Consider the following 24,100-nt stretch of genomic DNA (forward strand, 5'->3'; position numbering starts at 1 on the left):
TTCACTTCCGGTGGTGCGACTATGTTTTCATTCCCACTAACAATATGTCTACACGGAACACTAACACCACTTCTCCCAGAGAACATGGATCGTTTTGGTTATAAGCCCACTTGTTTCTATGATAAAAGAGCAAGTTAAAATGTGAATATCTTTTCGTGGTCTTGTCTGCTCCGCGGACGCTATTGTTAAATTAGTTTCGGTTGGTTTCGAGTGGGGAATGATCTGCGGACACGTAAATCCCGCCCACTACATTTGATTGGGTAAAGCGTGGCCTGCTTCCTGATCTGAAGGCACGCCCACTTGTAGCCCAGTGTGTACACGTTATGACGAACCTTCACGACAGATTCCAACGCAGAGCAGAATCTGTTCTTGAGAGATTAGGGGGACCCTGACACTAAATATTTTCAGATGGGGGGGTCCTTGACACGAAAATGTTTGAGACCCACTGGTTTAAACAACATTATAGGAAACAAGCTCAAACACTTTAGAAACAAGCCCCCAAAAAAACAACACAACCCGCAACCACCGATATTTCCAAGAAAAACAAGCCCAAAGTCGCTTATAATAAGCGGACATGGCAACGCTGTTCCCATAAGTCATGTGGCCCATCTCCTGTTTCACAACAAACAAAGACAAGAACACCCCCTGGACATGACACTAGCATGTTGCAACCCTTGATGCTGAGTGCCAAGCAGGGAGGCATTGGGGCCGACTTTTATAGTCTTTGGTAGCCTATGACTCGGTTGGGGATTCATTGAACCCCGACCTCCCAATCTCAGAGCGGACACTCTAACTACACAAGACCACTGAGCTGGTTGTATATCTCACAGTACATCATTCTACTCAAAGGTGTGAAGCCATCCATGCTGCACTGACCGTAAGACGGGACAAAGGTCACCATCCAGAGAATCTGCTTTAATCCAATAAGACTGGGAACGCATCTGTGTCATTTTAACGCGGCACAGAGTGCACGCTATGAGCTTGTAGATCTGAAATATATATGTTTTAAAGCAAACATTTGTATAACTCAAATCTTTGCTTCTGGGGGGGGTCCCTGGAACAAAATATTTTGAGATGGGGGTCGGCGGCCAAATACATATCATTTTGGGTGGTCCTTGACATGAAAAAGTTTGAGCACCACTGATAGGCCTATAGCAACATATGTTTTTCAGAAACCTGATTTAGAAGACATTTTGTAGATGCGTTCCCGGTCTTAATGTGTTAACACCAAGCTTCTCCGACCGCCCACATGTGCATCAGGATCAAGTAGAATGTCACACACATAACAGAAGGTTGTGCCCTATTCATACTGTATCTGCCTGTTTATCTGTGAATTCATGTTCTCATTCTAAGTAGTGGCTTTTACATTTAAAAGTAATACACTGGTAGCGGGTACTATCAAAAAAGATATCCCCAAAAAAACAGAAAGCTGGTGTGTTTACAATGCTTTTTTGGTGTGTAAAAAAAATAAGTAATAAAATTAAATTGAGAAGAACCCGTGACAGGTCATTTTAGTAGTTTAAGTGTGTTCCTGTTCACTAGAACCGAACCGATCGAAACCTTCAAAGCCAACATGGATCGTCACTGCATTGTTTGTCATGAAACCAGGGACGCGGGGGGGGGGAAACTCTGACATCTACACTTCGTGGAGAACATTTTTTGTACCAAATTAACCAAATTAACCGAATTAACCCATTGAGGCCTGAGGTTCCGATTCTGCAAAATGTCTTCTAAATCCTAACGGTTTTCTGAAAAACGTATGTTTCTATATCAGTGGTTTTCAAACTTTTTCATGTCAAGGACCCCCAAATTGATATATGCTTTTTAGCTCAAATGAAAAAGTGACACAGATGCGATCTTGGGTTTAAGTAACAAAAACACCCCAAAAAGTAACAAACCTGGTAAAAAAATTAAAAAATCGCGCACGCACATGCACAGAACGCATGCACGCGCGCTACACGCATACGTCTCCTTCGGTTCTAAAATGCCCTCTGCGTCCTTGCATGAAACCCAAGTACCTCATCACCTCATGCTTTCTGCACCATCTCATGTCGTACAAAGGGAATTTGCTCTGCGTTGTAAATTAGCATGCATCTGCTGTAGTGTTTTTTTGCACTAAAAGCAGCTCCATCACTCGGAGCAGACAGGTGATGGTTCCCGTCCACAGCTGTGAATCACCTATAGCCGACAGCCATTAAACTGCCATTACTCAATCACACACATGCCCAGGACAGATGGGCTGGAATCAAACTACTAAATGACTGTTGGAGCTCTGTGTCTAATAACACGGCTCTGATTCTCATTTTGTTCTAAACCAGTGGTTCTCAACCAGTGGTCCGGGGACCACCAGTGGTCCTTGAGAGAGTTCCAGGTGGTCCCCAGCTAAATGATGGAGAGTTGGTACCCAAATGGACCCTTGTAGATCTTTATCTCTTGAGAGCGTAAAATGAAACCAACTCGCAAGAGTCCATTTGGTTTCATTTTACGCTCTCAAGAGTTAAATTATTGTTAAACATCAGCATTACTTAATTTACAAGAAGTCTACACAATTAGAGAATGTAGAAGAATTGTTATTTTGATCAACGTTTGCCTGTTATCTCTCCTATGGTAACAACATCAAAACAGCATGGAATTGCTGACAACAAAATGTTGGGTCTTAGAGTCTAAATCTCATCAAACGGTGGTCCGTGGCTCAAATGCCGAATAAATAATGGACCTTGATATGAAAAGGGTTGAAAACCACTGTACTAAACACACACACCACACAAACCTATAGCGTCCCTATTCTGAGGTGAACATTGGGTGAAAATAGCAGACTCGTAACATATTGTGACGTGACAGCTTTAGATATAGATATTTTCCCCAAAGATATTTGGTGTAGACGTGAGGGAAAAGGAGCGGACCAAGTACAGAGCCCTCGGGGCGACCGTCAACTAAGTATATTAAGCCCTATAGAGTACCGAAGTCCTGACGTCACTCGTTCATGCTGTGGTGGAATTCTGGATCAATCAGCAATCGATGAGGCACATAGGAGTCGAGACAATATTCTAGGTGGTGGTTATGCTTTATGTACATGATGTCATGGTCAGAAGTACATTAACACTCATCATGTCAGTGGTACGGTAGTTCTGCCCTGAGCAAAGGGCAGAATATAATCATAGTTATACTGTAGCTGCCTGAAGGACAAACTGAACCATAACAAGATAGGCTGTACCAAAACAATAGCTATTAGGCCTAGTGGAGACATTTAGGCTCTTACAAGCTGTCAAATATCATAATGTATTGTAGAAGTATTATAAGTGATGGTAAAATATAAAGGTTAGATATAAGCAGCCATATAACTTCCTCAATGCCCTGGGTCACGGATGTAATTTCTCTATGGAGAATAACATTGGGTCATCTTAGAATCGTCTCATATAAGAATTGTGGTCAAAAAAGAAAAGTCCTCTAGACTTGCCTCAGAGGATGCGATAAACTAAAAACCATCGCAAATCTTTCTAAGCTCAGATAAAAAAATAAAAAACGAGGCCAGATGTAATGGCTGCCTGCATTTTGAGCATGTACGGTACAGGTAGCAATGTTTTATTATGACAATAAATGTGGCCTTGTGAGATAAACCTTTTAATTTTATTGTTACTGTTGTGGTGTCCCTCTGATAAGCCTGTGTTTGACTGACTAGAGAGTCCTTCTCTTGTCAATGTGACACTTAACTCCTTGTCACGAAAAGGATACATGTCATCATGGGTCTGATGCTGCACATAATTAACGACTACAGAAAGTCCTGAAAGTTAAATACATTTTTTATCTCTCTTGCATGTTTATTGGTTTTCGGGCTATAAACATGTCTGAGAGTGGAAGTAAGAGACAGCATTGTGAGGGACGAACTGTAGAGGGCGAGATGGACAAAAAGCGAGAGAGGGGGAATGGTAGATATAGGGAGACAGAGAGAGAGCGAGAGAGAGAGAGAGAGAGAGAGAGAGAGAGAGAGAGAGAGAGAGAGAGAGAGAGAGAGAGAGAGAGAGAGAAGAGAGAGAGAGAGAATATCCACACACACAATAGGTGCTAGAAAATGCTTCCCGCCCTTGGACCTAAGCCGGCCAGCTGCCAGCTAAACCAGCCACCTTGGCAGGAAACTGGCATTAAAGTCCCATTTAAACCCCACACCCACCACGACCACCAAGTGGATGTCCTGCACAAGGGCTTCTGGAAGATGTCTAGGGGACACAGTGACAAAGAGACAGCTTATTCCCAGGGGCGTCCGCCGTCCGGGTAGCACGGAGGTAAAGTTCCTGGGTTCAATTATTCTGTGGCGCCTCCGGTTTAGCCGGGAGTTGCAACAAAACACAATTGTCCATTATTTGCAGGTGGGGAAGCCGGCAGGACAGGGAGATTCCTGTCACTGTGCTAGGCGCTAGCGCCTTTTCAGCGGGGAGCGTATAGTAGATGGGAGAGATATGGTGTTCCTGTTCCTCCACATGCATGCATCACACCCTCCCTGTGAAACTCCTCACTGTCAGGTGAAAAGACACGGCTGGTGGCTCCGTGCGTATCAGACGAGAGGCGTCGTTGTCTGCACCTTCCCCAAGAGTAAGATTTCTTTGGCTTTCAAAAAATAGCAGATATACAAGCTCGCAGCGCGGCACTGAGTGCCGTGCTGCGAGCTTGTAGATCTGCTATGTTTTGTGAAAATGTGTACAAAATGTGTACAAATCTTTACAAAATGTCTTCTAAATCCTAAACATTTTCTGAAAAACTTGTGTTGTATATCAGTGGTGCTCAAACTTTTTCATGTCAAGGACCCCCAAAATTATACATATTTCGCCGCCGATCAAAACGTGTTTGTTCCAGGGACCCCCCCAGAAGCAAAGATTTGAATTAAAAATGTTTTGAAAAATATATACATATTCAAAGATTTGCACCTTTTCAGCAGGGGAGCGTACTGTAGATGGGAGAGATGTGGTGTTCCTTCCTCCACATGCATGCATTACACTATCCCTGATAAACTCCTCACTGTCAGGTGAAAAGAAACGGCTGGTGACTCTGTGTGTAACCCTAACCCTAACCCCAAGACCAACAGCACTGGTTGGCAGTGACTAGGGACTACACACACATGGGGGGGAATTGGCAATGACTAAATTGTGGAGAAAAAAATAAAAAGAACCACGACAACAACAAACAGACAATAAAAAGAGACAGATTATCTGTGAGAACTAAGAGTTGATTGTAGCAAACGCTGGCTGGAGGGGACTGAGTGACAAGAGAAGACAGAGTATGTCAGTGTTGACATGGATTAAACCGTGTGTGTGTGGGGGGGGGGCGGAATGAGTGATGGTGAGAAATCCACATCCTTGCAAAATGTCAGTCACACATCATTGCATCAGCACACTGAAGAAGACAACATCAAGGCACTAAAGGTGGGATGAGGGACTCAAATGGTGCTTATAATAACTGGTAATAACTGGTGTCCCTATTTTGGCCAAGTTTTCACAACATTTGAAAAAAAAGGCCTAAATAATACCTATTAAATTTATTTTTTTTAATTGCAGGGGTAAAGCTGATCTACAAGCTCACAATGCATCACGATGCAACGCGTTGTTTTTTTGATTTTGTCATATGACAACTATACAGTATATAGGGGCTTAAGTAATTAATGTAAGATCATGTTAATTAACTACTGGACTGTACATGGAGCTTGTGATGGTACTGTATATTTACTGTAGGCTGTGTCTGCCTGAATGGCATCAACACGCTCTGCATGAGAGACCATGATGACCTAATTGATTTCACCCATGCAGCCACAGGAGACTGCCAATTATCTCTTTAAACTGGAGAACTCTTCAGATATAGTATCTTAATTGCATTCAGATCCAATGGAGACAGCCGCCTCGACATTATGATCACAGGTGATCATTAGTGTAATTCTGACAGCCATCACCCCCCCCCACAAGCTTTCATTACAGTGAACACTCTGTGTGTAATGGCACTATACATGTACTGGCTTCAGTGTGGAGTCAGTAATAAAGTATATCGTTTTTTAAATATATATCTTCAATGTGAGCCTACATGTGTTCTCAGGCAGTATCTTAGAACACGTGGTCAATCATACTGTACACCACACACACACACACACACACACACGCGCGCACATCCACAGCTCTTATCTCAGCAGCCTGAAGTTCTGCACAGCAGGGTGCAGCCAATGCAGAGTAGGACAGATGAAACACACTTCTAAGAACATGACAGATGCGTGGTTGGTTGTACATAATGCATGAGAGCACGTGTAATACGACAACCCCCCACGCCACGTCTCCACGTGGATCACACTTCGTTTTATTTTTGTCTATTATACTTAAAGTACCAAAAGGACTCAGTGTGCAGAATGTCCCATTTCACAAGTTCAAAATCTTTTGAAAATAGCCGATCTACAAGCTCAAAATGCGTCGCATCGCTACACATTGTGAGCTTGTAGATCTGCTTTTTTCAAATGGCCAAAATATATATAGGGCTGAAGTGGGTATTGTGTTTTGTAATCAAAATCTAGTAACTAGTAACTCAAGTTTTCATATAATTGTAAAAGTACAATATTTTCCTCTGAGATGTAGTGGGGTAGAAGTAAAAGTATAGACGACATAATATATATATAATAGACGTATAATACTGAAGAAAAAAATATCTCAAAAGTGTACTTTAAGGGATACTTCACTTTCACATAAAATAAACATTTAAAAAATATATTAAAAATAAATGAAAAAAGTAATGGAAAAATCACGGCCCCCTCACGCATTAGAGTGTCCTACTAATGTGTGAGGGGGCCTTTATTTTGCCATAACTTCTTTCATTTTTTTTAATATTTATTTTTAATGTTTATTTTATGTGAAAGTGAAGTATCCCTTTAAGCAAAGTACTTGAGGGCATGTACTGTACTTAGTTACTTTACACCACAGCACGAAGCATGCAGGCAGCAGGTAGTAGGCACTAGGCAGACACAAGGTGTGTTATAGTCTGAATGAATGGTATTTCAGGGTTGCAGGCAGTGTGAGAGGGTTGCCAACACCCCATCTGAAACCCCAAAGTGTTTCAGATGTTTGTACTCCGCACCATGGGTGACCGAGCCTTCTGCTCAGCTGCCCCTCCACTGTGGAAGTCACTCCCGGACCAGCAGCTAAGAGCTCCACAGTCTGTTGATGCTTTCAAGAGAGGACTAAAGACTTTCCTTTTTAATAAAGCATTCGATTAGCTATTCAGGTTTTACCCCCTGGGTTTTCTTTGCCTCCCTTGCTTTTTTTAAGTTGTTTTATGCAAATGTTTCTGTTTTAATTCTGTACTGTAGCACTTTGAGATTTGTTTCAAATGTAGAGTGAAATATAAATAAAATGCATAATTATTATTATTATCACTACAGGAAGCTACAGTACACCGGTGGATTCCGGGATACACCCAGCCTGGCCGGGTCCTTGAGGCGGTTCCAGGTGATCCCCAGCAAATTCAGTTTAACTGCTTTAAACCCTTTATAATTTAGGCTACTTAAAAAGCTCCCGATGTGTCGCGATCGGCTTGCAGATCGGCTATTTTTAAGAGATTGACAAATCTTGAGTAAAGGCCAGTCCACACCAGTGTTGATTTCGTCGACTAAAACTATGAAGAAATTGTTTCGTCGACTACCTTTTTTCACTGACTTAAACTAAATAGAAACTAGAAGAACTAAATAGAAGCTATGATGACTAAACTAAGACTAAATATACTGACAATTTCATCAACAAATAAAAACTAGACAAAAATGTTAGTGAGGGACTAGTGGAGAAGAGATCCAGTAGAACTAAAAGACAAGTCATTTTATGTTTGGTTGCGCTCGGGTGTTGCACTTTGAAAATAGCAGATCTACAAGCTCACAACGCGTCGCCTATAATCTTATGATATTTACTCAACTAAAGCTAGACTAAAACTAAAACATTTCAGATGACTAAAATAAAATATAACTAAAACTAAATAGAATTTCTTTCAAAAGACTATGACTAAAACTAAATCAAATTGTGTTGTCAAAATCCAATGCAACTCCTTGCAACTGCCATTTGGGATAATGATTGCAAGTTGCAAGTAGTTGCATGTTGCAAGGAGTTGCGTCGCGAATCATTTGTGTGGACTGCATGGCCTTTAAGATTGTGGGAATCATTGTGAATGAGATGTCACGGATGTGAGCACCACTACTGTACTATACCATCCGCCTGCATGTTTCTGATTGACAGCGGAGAGTCAGTGGAGCCAGGGGGGGGGGGGAGGTGCTAAAAAGACAATAGCTGTCGTAACTCCCTATTGTTTTTCTGTACGGGCTGTACATCACTCAGTATAAAGCTTCAATGACTGACACAAACCCTGAGAGATGCCATGGACGGGAGTGATGCTTACTGTATATTACTGTATGTACAGTATACTGTTCTATACAACCTCCCATGGCTCTTCAATACCGTGTCAAAAGTCTTTCATATCTGCCCCAGATCCTGGGGGAAAGCGATCACATACGGTACTGGAGCCATGCAGTGCTTTCATATAAGCATAAATCAGTATGCAAATGCAGAAACTAGGCATTTTCTTTCCCCAGGAAAATCAAAGCGATATGTGCCATCACGGCTCATATTATTCTGTATACCATGAAGAAGCAAAGGAGCCCAGAATCCCCACATCCCCATTATGCCTGGGCTGTAACAGTAATGGCTGATTTATACTGGGTTTACGTGCCGTGTTGCGCATGCAGTCAAACGAGACAATCTACAAGCTCACAACGTAGATATAGTGGTGGAAAAAATAGGAATTTTAGCTACATCAGAGTGGATAACCGTGTCATTTCTCAATTGTTAGTGACAAAAATGGAACTGTACTGGAGGAGAACGTTGAAAAAGTTATCAAATGTTTTACTTAAGTAAAAGTATCAATACTGCAATGTAGAAATACTCTGTTACAAGTGAAAGTCCAGAATTCAACATTTACTGGAGTACGCATTGTGAGCCTGTAGATCGGCTATTTTCAAATGGCTGAAATGTATATAGGGCTGAAGTGGTTAGTGTGTTTTGCGATAATAATCAGAGTCTAAAAAGTAACTAGTAACTAAAGTTTTCAAATAATTGTAGTGGGAGTAAAAGTACAATATTTGCCTCTGAGATGTAGTGGAGTAGAAGTAAAAGTACGGAAAACTGAAAATACTTCAATAAAGTAAAAATGCCTCAAAATTGTACTTAAGTACAGTACTTGAGTAAATGTACTTTACACCACTGCGTAGATGTGCCATCAAAGACGGAGTGAACTTGGATTTATTTTCTTTGCTAGTCTGCAGTCCACACCACTTGGGAGTTAAGTAGTACTTCTTTGAAAACCCTTTTTGGGTCACATGTACCTGTGTCACCAAAGAGCACCTGCTGTCTATTGAGCCTTTTGATCTCTGCAGGGCTTCCTTTTCTCATTTTACCCCATTAAGACCTGAGGCCGTTTCTACAAATGTCTTCTAAATCCTAAAAGTTTTCTGACCGGGAACGCATCTGTGTCATTTTAAGATTTCTTTGGCTATTCAAAAATAGCAGAAAATGTGTGCAAATCTTTAAAAAATTTAAAGCGAACATTTGTCATTTGTCAAATGTTCATCTGTCAAACATTTGACAATTTTGTCTTCTAAATCCTTAACATTTTTGGAAAAACTTTTGTTGCTATACGTGGTTCTCAAACATTTTCATGTCAAGGACCCCTAAAATGTATTTGGGCGCCGACCCCCCCATCTCAAAATATTTAGTTCCAAGGACCCCCAGAGGCAAAGATTTGAGTTACAAATGTTCACTTAAACGTAGATGTGCTATTTTCCGCTGTGCGACACTGCGGGTGAGCAACTAAGGCTAACTAGGAGTAATGGGGACTTAAATCTCTCTAGAGGAACGGTTCTGACCATTATTGTACAACATTATTAATACTCCTGGCTACTAATTAGAGAGACATTTGAATGGCGACTACATCCATCTTCTACCTTGAGTGCTATATAGATTAACTGTCTCACTCCAGAAAGGCACCTCGGCACGCCGGGGTTTAATTGGTTTTCAGCGTTTCCACACTCTATCCATTTGAACTTTGACCCCAATGCTCATGGACGGTCCAGAGCTCACCCTGGCTGACCCTCATGGTATCACATTAACCATGCGTGTTCCCCTGGGCATTGCTTTAAAAAAAAAAGCCATTCATTGGCCCACATTTCTTTACGTAGTTAATGGTGATTCTACGATATCGTTGTTGTCGAGGCAGAAACCTCTCATCTACATATTCTTTTTCGTAAATTAACGCCCTACTCGATCATACTACAGCGTCACACAAAAAGCATCAAAAGTAGCAGATCTGCAAGCTCGAAACGCGGCGCGAAGCGACGCGTTTTGAGCTTGTAGATCTACTAATTTTGCTATTTTTCAGAGACGATATTACGGTAAATATGTCCTTACCATCACATGTGTTAGTTTCATTACAGATATCTCGCCTTACTTTTTAATACTAAGAACAGTTCATTTAAGATAAAAACCGTTAATAGCAACCATACCATGTTGACTGCAGTCTATATGTTGCTATGCATTTTTCCTTAAAGCTGCAATTGGTAAGATTTGGGATTTGAACCTTACTTATTAGCCTAAACTTATTAGCCATATTTGACAATTTTGAATAGTTTGCGTTGTGAGCTTGTAGCGGCTATTTGAACTATTTTAAAATGTTTTTCCAAAATAGTAAAACATTGGTTCTAGAATTTGATTTTTTTAACACAAATCTTCTATTCAGGGGGTCTCTGCCACATATCATTCACAGATGGGGGTCCCCTTGGCACCAAAAAGTTTGAGAACCACTGTAGTAAAACATGGAAAAAAAGTTTAGGGATAAGGGGTAAGGCAAGATATAGAGCCCCAGGTCTCCCACACAGGAGGTCTGACATTTCTACTGTGCTGAGCTAAAAAGAACAGCAGCTTGGACAGGGCAGATATTTCACTTTGAGCTTCAGCCAAATACCTCTCGTCAACGACAACCAGCGCTTTTATGTCTGAAACACAAGACTCTTCCCTTAGAAAACTAGGCCAATAATAAGTAACTAAAGCCAAACTAAAGCCACAGACATGAAAAAGCAATGATAAAAGATCAAACTAGCCGTTTAGCTTGAAAGTAGCGAAGAATTAAAAGCTGTTCTCAGCTTGTGAAAAAAAGTAATATGTTGTTGTAAATTTGTTGTTCTGGGTAAGTAATAGTATTCACGTTTTGTCTAAATTAAGAAATATCTTCAAATATATGTATGGACATTCTTTACTCGACTTGAGTAAATGAATAATTGGAAGTATTATCCACACATACGGTAGCCTACAGTTCAGTGAACCTCCACCAACAGTAGACAGTAACCATGATGAAGACCTGAGAGTCAACACGCATTATTGGTCATATCTGCCTTTCTCAAAGAAATACACAGGCCTATCTAAAATCTTCTTCAACTGAAGATGGAGTGCCTTAGTTTCATGATTGTCTGCACAACTGGGGGGGAATTAAATCAAGCAAGACTTTCTTTACTTGGACATTTGTTTTCAGTAAGCATTGTAGCACAGAGTTAAAGTTGGAAAAGCTCATTGATAATCAATACTGGCCCCTGACAGCTGCTGTGCACCTTAGAGATAGGGGGACCCACCTGGTGCTCATCCTCTCATTGACCTACTTTCCAATATAAACGTCTGATAGCATGTCCCACAGCAGGGGCTCTTAATCCATCAAGACCGGGAACGCATACTATGTCATTTTAAGATTTCTTTGGCTATTCAAAAATAGCAGATCTACAAGATCATAGCGCGGCACCAAGTGCCGCGCTATGAGCTTGTAGATCTGCTATTTTTTTTAAAGAACTCTTTAAAATGTGTGCAAATCTTTGAATATAATATACAGTATATACATTTTCAACTAAAATCTTTGCTTCTGGGGGTCCCTGGAAAAAATATTTTTAGATGGGGGGGTCCGCGGATAAATACATTTGGTGGTCCTTGACATAACATTTTTTGAGAACCACTGATATTATAGCAACATGAGTTAAAAAAAAAGAAGAAATAAAAAACCTTTTAGGATCTAGAAGACATTTATTGTTTTATTGGATCTTGTTTAGTCAATACACTTATTTGTTTTAGCTCCTGCTCATTTGACTTTGCTATTTTGTCTCATCTGTTTAAGGAAATAGGTAGCTGATATATTGCACTTTTACCTTAGCGCTATACTCTTGGTTGCAGAAAATGCATTTAAGACTTCTGGTGATTAGTAGTTTCGTTCCCTACCTGTTGAATGCACTTATTGTAAGTCGCTTTGGATAAAAGCGTCTGCTAAATGACTGTAATGTAATGTAATGTAATGTCATTTGTAGAATCCCCAGAAGCAAAGATTTTAGTTAAAAATGTTAAAAAGATGTATTCAAAGATTTGCACAAATTTTCAAGATTTTTCAAAACAATTGCAGATCTACAAGCTCTTATATCTGCTATTTTTTTATAGCCTAAGAAATCTTTAGAAAATGACACAGTATGCGTTCCCGGTCTCAATGGGTTAAGTGGCTTTGAGCCAGAGTATAGGACTGCCATTGTATGTTGTGTAGGATTGACTGGATCTATTGGACTCCACAAAGGACGCTACTGATGAGTCATTACATGTGAACAGGATTGAGAAAGTGAACAACGGGGCTGAGCGGAGGAGCCTGAGTGCTTGTGGGTTGTATACCAGCAGCTTGACCACATGTGTCCTGGTGTCCCTTGTTCCGGGATGAACATTAGACAGTGGTGGAAGAAGTACTCACATATTTTACTTAAGTAAAAGTAGCAATACCACAATATAAGAATACTCTGTTACAAGTAAAAGGCCTGTGTTCAAAATGTTACTTGAGTAAAAGTACGAAAGCATTGGCATTAAAATATATATTTAAAGTATCAAAAGTAAAAGTACTAAATGTTTGAAAATAGACGATCTACAAGCTCACAACGTGTCGCGATGCGGCGCGTTTGTGAGCTTCTAGATCGGCTTTTCAAGCTCTCCACAGCCCACCTGTGACATACAGAGCGAGTATAGACAGCAATGGTACCGTCCTATATAGTGAGCATTAGTGAGGACCCATGTGGAGATACAATAAACCCATTAAGACCTGGGACGCATCTGTGTCACTTTTCGATTTGAGCTATTCAAAAATAGCAGATATACAAGCTCGTAGCGCGGCACCGAGTGCCGCGTTACAAGCTTGTAGATCTGCTTTTTTTCTTTTTTGAGAAAATTTGTGCAAATCTTTGAATGTATATATTTTTAAAGCGAACATTTGTAACTCAAATCTTTGCTTCTGGGGGTCCCTGGAACAAAATAGTTTGAGATGGGGTCCGCGGCCAAACACATATACATTTTGGGGTCCTTGACATTAAAAAGTTTGAAAACCACTGACATAGCAACAGAAGTTTTTTCAAAAAACGGTTTATTTAGAAGACATTTTGTAGAATCGGAACCTCAGGCCTTAATGGGTTAAACTGGTACTAAACACACTTGTTCTATCACAGCTTGATTGCTGCCAAATAATATGGTCGAATGCCACAAAGAAAGATTTAAGCAAACTCCCAGTTAGTGCAGAACAAAGCAGCACGGCTTGCTCTCCAATGTCCATTTAGAACTAACATCAACACCATGCACTTCCGCTTAGAATGGCTAAAGGTTAAAGGGATAGTTCACCCAACAAATGACTTCTTTCTGTCGATTAGTCACCCCATGGAGACTTGAATTCATGGAGATTGTTTAATAATACTTTGATGACCAGCGGACAGGTAGTCAGCGGTTCCGGTACACACTAAAAACAAACGGTGCTATAGCACCAAAATCGGTTCTCTGGCTCGTAATCATAGGGGAACCGTTTTTGGTGCTAAATAGCACCAGTCTTTAAAGGTGCTATAGCACCTTTGTCAAAGGGTGCTATATAGAACCACAAAGATGCAACATAGCACCACTAGAGGTGCATTGCACTATATAGTTTACAGTATAATACGGCAATTAAATCATGCCAGATACCATCATAGATTACTTAATATGTTTCTAAATCACACTTCCACTCAAAAATATTCTATTCTTACTAAATAGGGCTTAAAAGATTCGGAATCCTGTACTAGAAGCATACTGAGAAACACAATACATAACCTTTTCAAACGTTTTATTTATTTTAGCAAATAAATAATGTATTGATAAAACTATGATACAAATATCCTCTATATCATTAATAAATATACACTCAATGTCGCTAACTTGAACATCAGTGCTGAAATGTCAGGACAAAATCCGACAAATACCGACTCCTACAAGCTACTCACAGATGGAGTTGTACATTCTTTTTTACTGTGACAGGAAGTTTGCCTGCATCCTTCAATTTCAGAACAACACAACTCCAAAACTTGTTCAGTCCTTTAGGCCGGGTACTGTATTCTGAACACAAAATATACACACAATAGGAGTCCTAGTGCCATGGAGATGTACTCACTCTCATCTGTGATCACCTGGCCATCCAATGTGATCACTATGTGGTCATACTGCATTGGTGTTGACATGCCAGAAGTGCTGGTCTGAGCTTGGCCCTGGGGAAGAGGGAATAGCATTAACCATCTTGTCTCACATTTATTTGAAAGGCAAATTCAACTACTTTCATACTACTACTCAAATTAGTGATGCACAATATTAACATTTTGGCTGATATCTGATTAACGATCAGTTGCATACTCAAATCGACTGATAAAAAATACCGGTATTGCAATACAAGTGTCCAATATAGGTTTACCTTACACCTCTTACAGTAACTGTAATACTGGGTACAGATCAATAAGGAGGCAATTAACACATTACTGTACTAACTATAGGATGAATGTTATAACCATATAATCAGCATGCTCATTTATATTAAAATAAAATAATAAAATCATCAGTAGCTAAAGAAATTACTATTATGGTAATCTCCATCAGCATCTCAAAAAGGCTTAACTCTGTTTTTAGGAGGCAATCACAATGTATGAAATCCACTAATATAGCTTCTTATGAGAAACCAATGAAAGAACTAAACCTAATATGTGAGCATTTGTAGGTAAGTGGGCTATGCAGGGGGTTTCCTTACTTAAAATATAGCCATGGTACCTCAGTTTAAACACAATGGATAAAATAAACACTAGCCTAAATAATCTTCAATGTGATGCATTAACATTTTCATACCTACTCAGTTATACATAAATAATGTAATAAATAGATATATAGGGCGACTATAAAATAGGGTTATGGTGGTCAAACTAATTTTAATGCTATTTTAACTCATTTTGCTTGGGGCCCACTGACAGCCCTTTAGACCTTACTTTGAGAACCACCATAGTACTAAATAGCTAAATAGATTATAAGCTCACGTGTCACTATGCTACTGGCGTTGTGAGCTTGTTGTAAATAGGATATTTTCCCTATTTTCACTTATAATGACATGTCCAAAATAGGGACGCCAGGTTGACAGTTGTTAAACTCTGTTGACAGCCACGAAATGGTTCTAATAATACTATCATTTGGGCAACTCTACCCATCAAGATACGTCTAGTTAAAGTCTTTGTTTTTGCCATATGGGAGGCTCATTATTGTTAACAAACTTAATATCCATAACAGCCATTATCACCGTCTTCAAAGCCACCAGAACACACGACAAAAACATGGTACAAAATCGCAAATGACCAAAATAAAGTTTCCCCAGTAACGTCAAAAGCCACATTCTTTGCCATTAAACACTCACCTCAAAACGTTCCCTCTTCTTTAAGCTGCTTTCTTCTATCTTCTTGATGAATCAACATGAGGCAGTTATATTATTTCATTCTCAGGAGGATTGTACACGACGAACTTCAAAGCTCGCGCTGTGGTCCAGCGTCCCTTCTGCTCTCAGCGTCACTTGTCAAAAAGGACATATCTGCAAGCTCGCAGTGCCTTGCCATGCGATGTGTTGTTAGCTTGTAGATCTGTTGTTTTGTAACATGACACCCTGCATGGTGAACTTTGACTTGGAGCCAAGTCAGCCAACCAATAGGAAAGAAGCACTGAGAGTTTACGTCACTTGGCAGCCATTTGTAGTTTTCTTCAGTTTCCTAGAGATTCCAGGAGATACACCTGGGGCTGTAGCCAATAGCTTATTAATAGCCTACAGGCTACCGTGTAGCCTGTAGTAGGCTATTAATAAGCTACTTATTGATGATGAACTAAAATGGCTCATGTATTTGACTAACATGTGTGCATGCCTGTTTTGTATATATATATATATATATATATATATATATATATATATATATATATATATATATATATATATATATATATATATATATATATATATATATATATATATATATATATATATATATATACTGTGTGTATGTATATATATATATATATATATATATATACTGTGTGTATGTATATATATATATATATAAATAAATAAATAATACATATTGACACGCAAGGATTGAGAACCACACTGTAAGACTTCAGTAATTGTGCTGAGGTGCTATATAGCACCACAACTATCCCAAAGCACCATTTTGTGTGTGTGTGTGTGTGTGTGTGTGTGTGTGTGTGTGTGTGTGTGTGTGTGTGTGTAGGAGATACAAAGGAGACGCTTTGTATCTCCTACCGGAACCGCTGCTGGTCATCAAACTATTGGCTTAGGAATGAGACAAAAACAAAAAAATATCCATGAATTCAAGTCTCCATGGGGTGACTAATCGATAGAAAATAAGTCATTTTGGGGGACTATCTCTTTAAAGACAACATGACTGCTGCACTGTTACTTTCAACATGGAAGGTGTCAGCTGAAACACAATTTGGAGTCATATACATACGGAGTCATATACATAATATGCCACCAGACAGGCAACACAAGGCCGGTTTTCACTTCCCAAGGCAAACACAAATGATTTGAAGCCACAGTAGAACACAGAGAAATGGAAACATGGAATTATTTGCCACTGTTAATGATCACACTTTTTGTGACACAGAAATCACAATTCAAAAAGCTAATAAAGAGACACTGGGCACTATAAAGTTTAATGTACTTTTTCTTTATACCTTATGTTTTGTTTTTTAAATATATGTTTTTTAAATGTATGTATTGTTTTTATGTGTGGACCCCAGGAATACTAGCGGTGCTTTAGGGCACAGCTAATGGGGATCCTAACAAATAAACAAAAATAAAAAGGTTCCTTAAGCTCATAGCGTGAGAAATGAGAATGCAGAGAGATTCATAACCATCTGATTGCAGACACAAAACTTAAAAGAGAACGATGCATAATCCAGCCATCATTTCCAACTCCCAATGTGTTTGAGGGACTTGCTAGTTTTGAAGAAGAAAAAGTACTTCCAATATTATTATCTGGGATCTATCTTAAATGGGAGGGGCAAAGACTGTGGAAAAACATTATTTTCAAAAAGACATGCTCAAACTCTAACATGTACTGTCTAAATCGTTTTTTAGAACACCTGGAATGGGCTGACTGTTGCCATATTATTGCCTACCATCCATATTGATGTGCCACTCAATATTTACTCCTCCACAAACAACCACCCTGTCAGATAACCAAACAATTTCTGTCCTTCTCCCCCCCTTATCTCCGGATTCACATCCACACACCAGCCAACCCTTCCCCACAGTTGTCACTGCTTCTGATAATCACAGGTTGTCAATAGGGGGGTGGGGACAGGGGGGTGGGGACGGGGGGGCTCTATCCCCCCCTGGATAAAGCCTGTGACAGTGGGTATTAGCGCAGTGTGAATAGCTATCATCGTTTATTGCAGGGTTTGGGAGAGATATTGTACATGACAATGGGGAGAATACTGGAGACAAGCCAGCTAGGGAGAGGAATCTATTCACTTACTTATCTCCCTCACAAACCATCTGCGTACGCCGGGATTCAACAAAACTCTATTCTGGGAGGATTTGCGACGCCTTGAACCGTTTCCTTATGAATTTGAAATTGACAGAATGATTTATGGCTATTGATTTACTCCATTGTCGCTGTCGTGTGAAAACCTCATATGTACAAAACTGTTACGCTTAACCCATTAAAACCGAGAAAGTTATTTTTAGATTTCTTTGGCTATTAAAAAATAGCAGAAATACAAGCTCATAGCGCGGCACCGAGTGCAGTGCTATGCAGTGCAAGAAAATCTTTGAACATACAGTATATTTTTAAAGCGAACATTTGTAACTCAAATCTTTGCTTCTGGGGGGTCCCTGGAACAACATCTTTTGAGATGGGGGTCCGCGGCCAAATACATATAATTTTGGGGGTCCTTGATATGAAAAAGTTTGAGAAACACTCATTATAGAAGACATTGTAGAATCCAACAGAAGCAATAAGATTTGAGTTACAAATGTTCGCTTAAAAAAATAAATACAGTATATTCAAAGATATCTTCACGATTTTTCAAAAATAGTAGATCTACAAGCTCGTAGCGCGGCACTCGGTGCCGCGCTACGAGCTTGCAGATCTGCTATTTTTGAATAGCCAAAGAAATCTAAAAATGACACAGATGCTGTCCCGGTCTTAATGGGTTAAGTAGCAGATCTACAAGCTCGAAACGTGTCGCTTGTGGATCTGCTACTTTTGATGCTTTTGTGGTAACACTGTAGTATGATCAAGTACGACGTTAATTTACAAAACAAAAAACACAAAAAGTTAAAAAACAGAGACGGAGGTTTCTGCCCGACAACAACGCTATATGCATTTAGAGAGCTTGGGGAAGGTGCCATTTAACATTTTTTGTGACACCATAGGAATTTCTAAGATGTGCCATTTTCTTTGAGAGGATGAAATAAGACTCTGGAGAACAACCTTTAGCATCTATAACCCATTTAGACCCGAGGCTGATTCTAAAAACGCCTTCTAAATCCTGACCTAAGAGTTCTGAAAAACTTCAAATATTTATTCAAAAATGACAAAAAAAAAAAATTACTTGCGTTGCTGTATACTATACATACAGTAGCAACAACTACCCCAAAAGGGGGTTCCCGGATTGAAAGGTACATACGAATAGGGGTTCCCCATCTAAATGGGATACAGTGCCCTGGGTGGTTGATCCAAGCTGTTAATTGATTTAAGATGCAAAACACATTTAATTTGTTTCTCACTTTAAATCCATAATGAATTAATTTAGCTCATGATCGTGATGATCACTTTTTATCAGCTGCCTGCTGTGCCATTTCACCTCTCTACACCGAGTGGAGTTGAAAATGTGCTGGCCTATCTTTTTAAGCTACTGTGTAAAAGATAAAAATAATTATTCATTAGCAGTAATTAGATTTCAACCCCGCCCTCTCTCCCAAAAAAAGCTTTTATCAGAGGAGTAAGCTACAGCACACTACGTCTAGTACAGTGGTTCTCAACCAGTGGTCCTTGAGGGGGTTCCAGGAGGTCCCCATGCAGCTAAATGATGGAGAGTTGGTAACCAAATGGACCCTTATAGATCTTTAACTCTTGAGAACGTAAAATGAAACCAAATGAGGGTCCATTTGGTTTCATTTTATGATCTCAAGAGTTCCATTATTGTTAAATATCTGCATTACTTAATTTACAAAAAGTCTACACAATTAGAGAATGATACTTTTGTTATCTCTCCTATGGTACCAACATCAATACAGCATGGAATTGTGGACAAAATCTTACCCAACAACAACAAAATATTCTAAGTCTTGGGTCTGAGAGTAAATCTCATCACATGGTGGTCCGTGGCTCAAATGCCCAATAAATAATGGACCTTCATATGAAAAGGGTTGAAAAACACTGGTCTGGTCCAACACAATCCCATCTCAAATAAACAGCTACCCCAAACTACAGTAGGTGTGTACAAACTAAAGTGTACATTTTTAATAGTCTCTCTCTCTCTCTCTCTCTCTCTCTCTCTCTGAAATAACACACCCAGCCATGTCACATGCATGAATCTACAACTGCAAGAGTGATATAAAGGAATATATGTTAAATACTCATTGCTGGAGCACATACAGTAATGTAAAGCTGCTCAGGCTACAGTATGTGATTGGCTACTCTCTGCATGCTCTCTGCCTCTAAATTGTCTGGTGGTCTCAACCGACCAGCATTCAGACACCCAGCATAGCAGCAGCAGCACAGGCAAAACAGAACAGAACAGAACAGAGGCGTATTCTATTCAGCGAGCCAGAGGATGCTTCCTCCACGCATCCTGGTGACTGAGGGCAAACGTCGCCTTTCTACATCTGAGCCAAAGAGATGTGCAGCACAGTGAAGCCTCGCTGAACACGAGGAGGAGCTCCATCAATAATGCACACCCAGCTTGTTAGAGCTCAAACTCACTCTGCATCGCTGGCTCGCCCTCGCCACAGCATCAGCCTAAAACACAGCAGCAGCATCAAAGTGCGCGGAGGAGTGTGTGTGTGTGCGTGTGCGTGTGCGTGTGCGTGTGCGTGTAGGTGTGTGTGTGTGTGTGTGTGTGTTAGAGAGAGAGAGAGAGAGAGAGAGAGTAATTACTCGGAGACATGTACACACACACACACACACACACACACACATGCACGCACACGTGTCGGTGAGGAGGAAGCTGACAGCTTTACCTTGACTTTAAAAACCCATCCCTGAGAGGCGAGGGAGGGGTCTTCCGAGGGGTATTCTCGGTGAATGGGGTCTTCTTGAATGAGATGAATTTTGAATGGGAATCTGTTTTTTCTATTTTTTTATATATCCAGAAGTAATGTCTCCAAATGAAATACCTCTGCACTGACAGTAGATGATGGAGAATGTGACTGATTGTTGTTGAGACCATGGACACATCATGTGAACGTGAATGTGATGATCTCAACCCTTTAAATGTTTAACATCCGTGTTACTTTGGAGAGAAGGCAGCAGTGAGTGGAAAGCCTTTCAGTCCACTCCCACTGAAAGCACAGCACGCCATAGTTAAAGTGAGGTTGTAGGTACTTAGGCTGCAATATTAACCACTTAATTCATATTTATGACAGGTTGGCGCTGCTATTTTTGACAAACGTTGACCATTCTCACCTATAATGACGTACCCATTAAAGGTACCCTTAAAGTGCTTATAGCAACTTTTCAATTAAATAGAAACTTCTGTTGCTGGCATAAATGAAGCCTGAACAATGGAACAGCCATTGGAACAATGATTTTAGTAAGAAAATGTGGGACCACCCACGGATCTCATTTGAATACATATACATATTGTATTATCTGAATGTATAGCTCATAATATACCAGCTCTTGTTACAGCTTACAGTATTTATGCTTCAGCATGTCTCAAATGTGTTTTTACAGTACCTACAGTATATAATAGCCCCATATAATTCACCAGGGACATTTATTTATTAATTTATTTATTTGTGAAATAGCATCACAATGTGGCAGAAATAGTGATCCAGCTAAAAAAGGTAACAGGCAGAGTGATGCTGGGAGAACAAGTGAAGGGATTGAGGGGCGTTTTTTACATAGCAGATGTTCATGGCTATATCCAGCCATTTTATATGACCACGATTCTCCTTATGAATATATCCATTCTCTTATTAATCTATTTATTCTCCTTATGAATATATCCATTCTCCCTCCAATTATGAATCTTAATTGCTACCAAATAATCATGCTTAGACACAACTTAAAGAGCATCACAAACGCCCAAGTATAGCCTGATTATTTATGGTTTCCATATGGTTCATTTCCATTAAAGCTGCAATCCATACGTTATTATGTCCTACCCGGGATTCGAACCCTTGGTATACTGGCTGGGAGGTGCTCTTTTGTCTGAGGGTGATATTGCGCTTATGAGCTGCAGGCAGTAGTCTACCTGTCAACCAGTAAGTGTCCTACCCGACACCGGGGTCTAAATGCCTTAATGGAAGAGCAGGGATAGACCATCTCCAACCACTGCAGATGTGCTGCTACACAGCTGTATTGTATTATCTACTCTAACACTACCATACACGTTAATTGGTTAAAATAACGTTTTATTCATTAAAATAAGTGCAGCTTTAATGCAAAAACCATAGGAACTTAATTATGTTTTATGCAACTTTCAACTTTCCAGCTCTACTAAACACGAAAACCCCCAAAACACGGACGGAGCCGTCAGTCACAACTTTCTTAGGATATTCCTCACACACATTCTTCATATAATTACAGGCTATTCTTGTAACTTTCTTGACCCAATTAACGTTAATTGGAGAACGGCATGCATGCTTAGTTAAGCCTTAACCAACCTGCAGGACACGGTGATCTCCACCTTGGTGGCGGGGATGTTCCCGGTGATGGGGTCGAACTCGTACATGTCGGACGCCATGTCCTCCAGCTTGTCCTGCTGCTCCATCACGTCTCCCTCCATCAGCTCCATGCGGGGGAGCGGCGGCGGCGGCAAGGGGCCGATCCGGGAGTCGCGGTCCAGCCTGGACCGGGTGGAGCGCGTGGTGCTGGTGCTGGAGGTGTCCTCCTCCCCGGTGTCTCCTCCTCCTCCTCCGGACCGACCGGTTGAGCCAGCCACCGCAAAGATCTCGTGAGGATAGATTGAGGGGAGAAGGAGGAGGAGGAGGAGGAGGATGGTATTCAATCTTCACAATCAACGCAACCCCAGCAGACACCTAATAGTATTCTACAGACAAAACGCAGAAGGAGCGCAGGAGCCTCGCTGAGTGTCCATAGAGTATAAAGCGTAAAAAGCGCACTATCTGAGTTCTACCGTCGCTGCCTCCCTCCGTATTCCCTGCAAGTAGACTCCCTCCCTATTCCCTGCAATAGTAGATTGCAAAAAAAAGTAGATTCCCTCCCTATTCCCTGCAAGTAGAGCACATAAACTAGTGAACTGGTCTCTTGTGTTTCTTCAGAGGATGTGGTGTAGGAGCGCACAGCGGACTATACATGTGTGAGGAGGAGGAAGATATATCCTATATGAAAAGAATAGACAGGCGCTGCACTACAGTCTATTAGGTACATTCATTCAAACCCACCCATTCTCCTCCCACACACATAATTACATTCAAGTGTTGACAGCCCTGCCCATGCCCCATGGTAACTGCCATTCGCTGTTTGAATGTTGCTGGTGAGTTAATAGCAAGCTGCTCTTATACGCGAAATTCTATACACTGTAGATATATAGCTCAGTTTGCCAGGGGAAAAAATGGTTTATCCGCTGGCTGTTCCACTGGAAACTACATTCACACAACTGGTGTGTAAGCCTATAGCCTGTAAATGTGAAATCACTACAGTCGGCTTGAGTCCAATAATTTCAGCACCACACGAATGGACAGCTCCCGGAGCTGTGGAATAAGCGCAAAGCCATGGTGGGGGAAAAAAGTACTACTCCCATTTTTACCTAAGTCAAAATATTGCAATACAAGTAAAAGTCCGGAATCCAAAATGTAGTTGAGTAAAAGTACAAAAGTATTGGTATCAAAATGTACTTAAATGACCAAAAGTAGGAAGTACTCATCATGCGGAGTGTCCCATTTCACACGTTTTCAAATGTATAAAATGTATTAAAACCTTTTGAAAATAGCTCACAATGTGTCGCATCGCAACACATTGTGAGCTTGTAGATTGGCTATTTTCAAATTGAAATGTATATAGGGCTGAAGTGGTAAATGTTTGTTTTGTAATTATAATCAAAATCTTCTAAGTAAGTTTTCAAATAATTGTAGTGGAGTAAAAGTAAGATGTCTGAGATGTAGTGGAGTAGAAGTAAAAGTTCTGAAAACTGGAAATACTCCAAGTAAAAATACCTAAACATGTTACTTAAAGGGACACTTTAAAAAAAACGTTGTTTCAATAGATTAGTCACCCCATGGAGACTTGAATTCATGGATATTTTTCTTTCGTTTTTTGTCTCATTCCTAAAACAATAATTTGATGACCGGCAGCGGTTCCGGTTGGAGACACAACGACTCGTTGTGTCTCCTACCGGAACCGCTGCCTACCGGTCCGCTGGTCATCAAATTATTGTCTTAGGAATGAGACAAAAACTAAAAAATATCCATGAATTCAAGTCTCCATGGGGTGACTAATCCATTGAAA

At 40.3% G+C, this 24,100-nt stretch overlaps 1 protein-coding gene across 4 annotated transcripts in view; it reads right to left on the reverse strand.

Annotated features, from left to right (window-relative positions):
- The window catches only part of cpne5b (copine Vb), a gene marked incomplete at both ends in the record, with an annotated part of 314,866 nt that extends 292,439 nt beyond the window's left edge, over positions 1-22,427 (reverse strand). For all 4 annotated transcript variants that reach the window (XM_080425210.1, XM_080425209.1, XM_080425211.1 and 1 more), the window contains one exon: positions 22,297-22,427. In XM_080425210.1, coding sequence (XP_080281336.1) covers positions 22,297-22,427 — 131 coding nt within the window. The remainder of the gene's footprint in view (positions 1-22,296) is intronic.
- Between the last annotated feature and the right edge of the window lie 1,673 nt (positions 22,428-24,100).

Source organism: Gymnoscopelus braueri (genome assembly GCF_963280865.1).
Source record: "Gymnoscopelus braueri genome assembly, chromosome: 3".
Lineage (NCBI taxonomy): Eukaryota > Metazoa > Chordata > Actinopteri > Myctophiformes > Myctophidae > Gymnoscopelus > Gymnoscopelus braueri.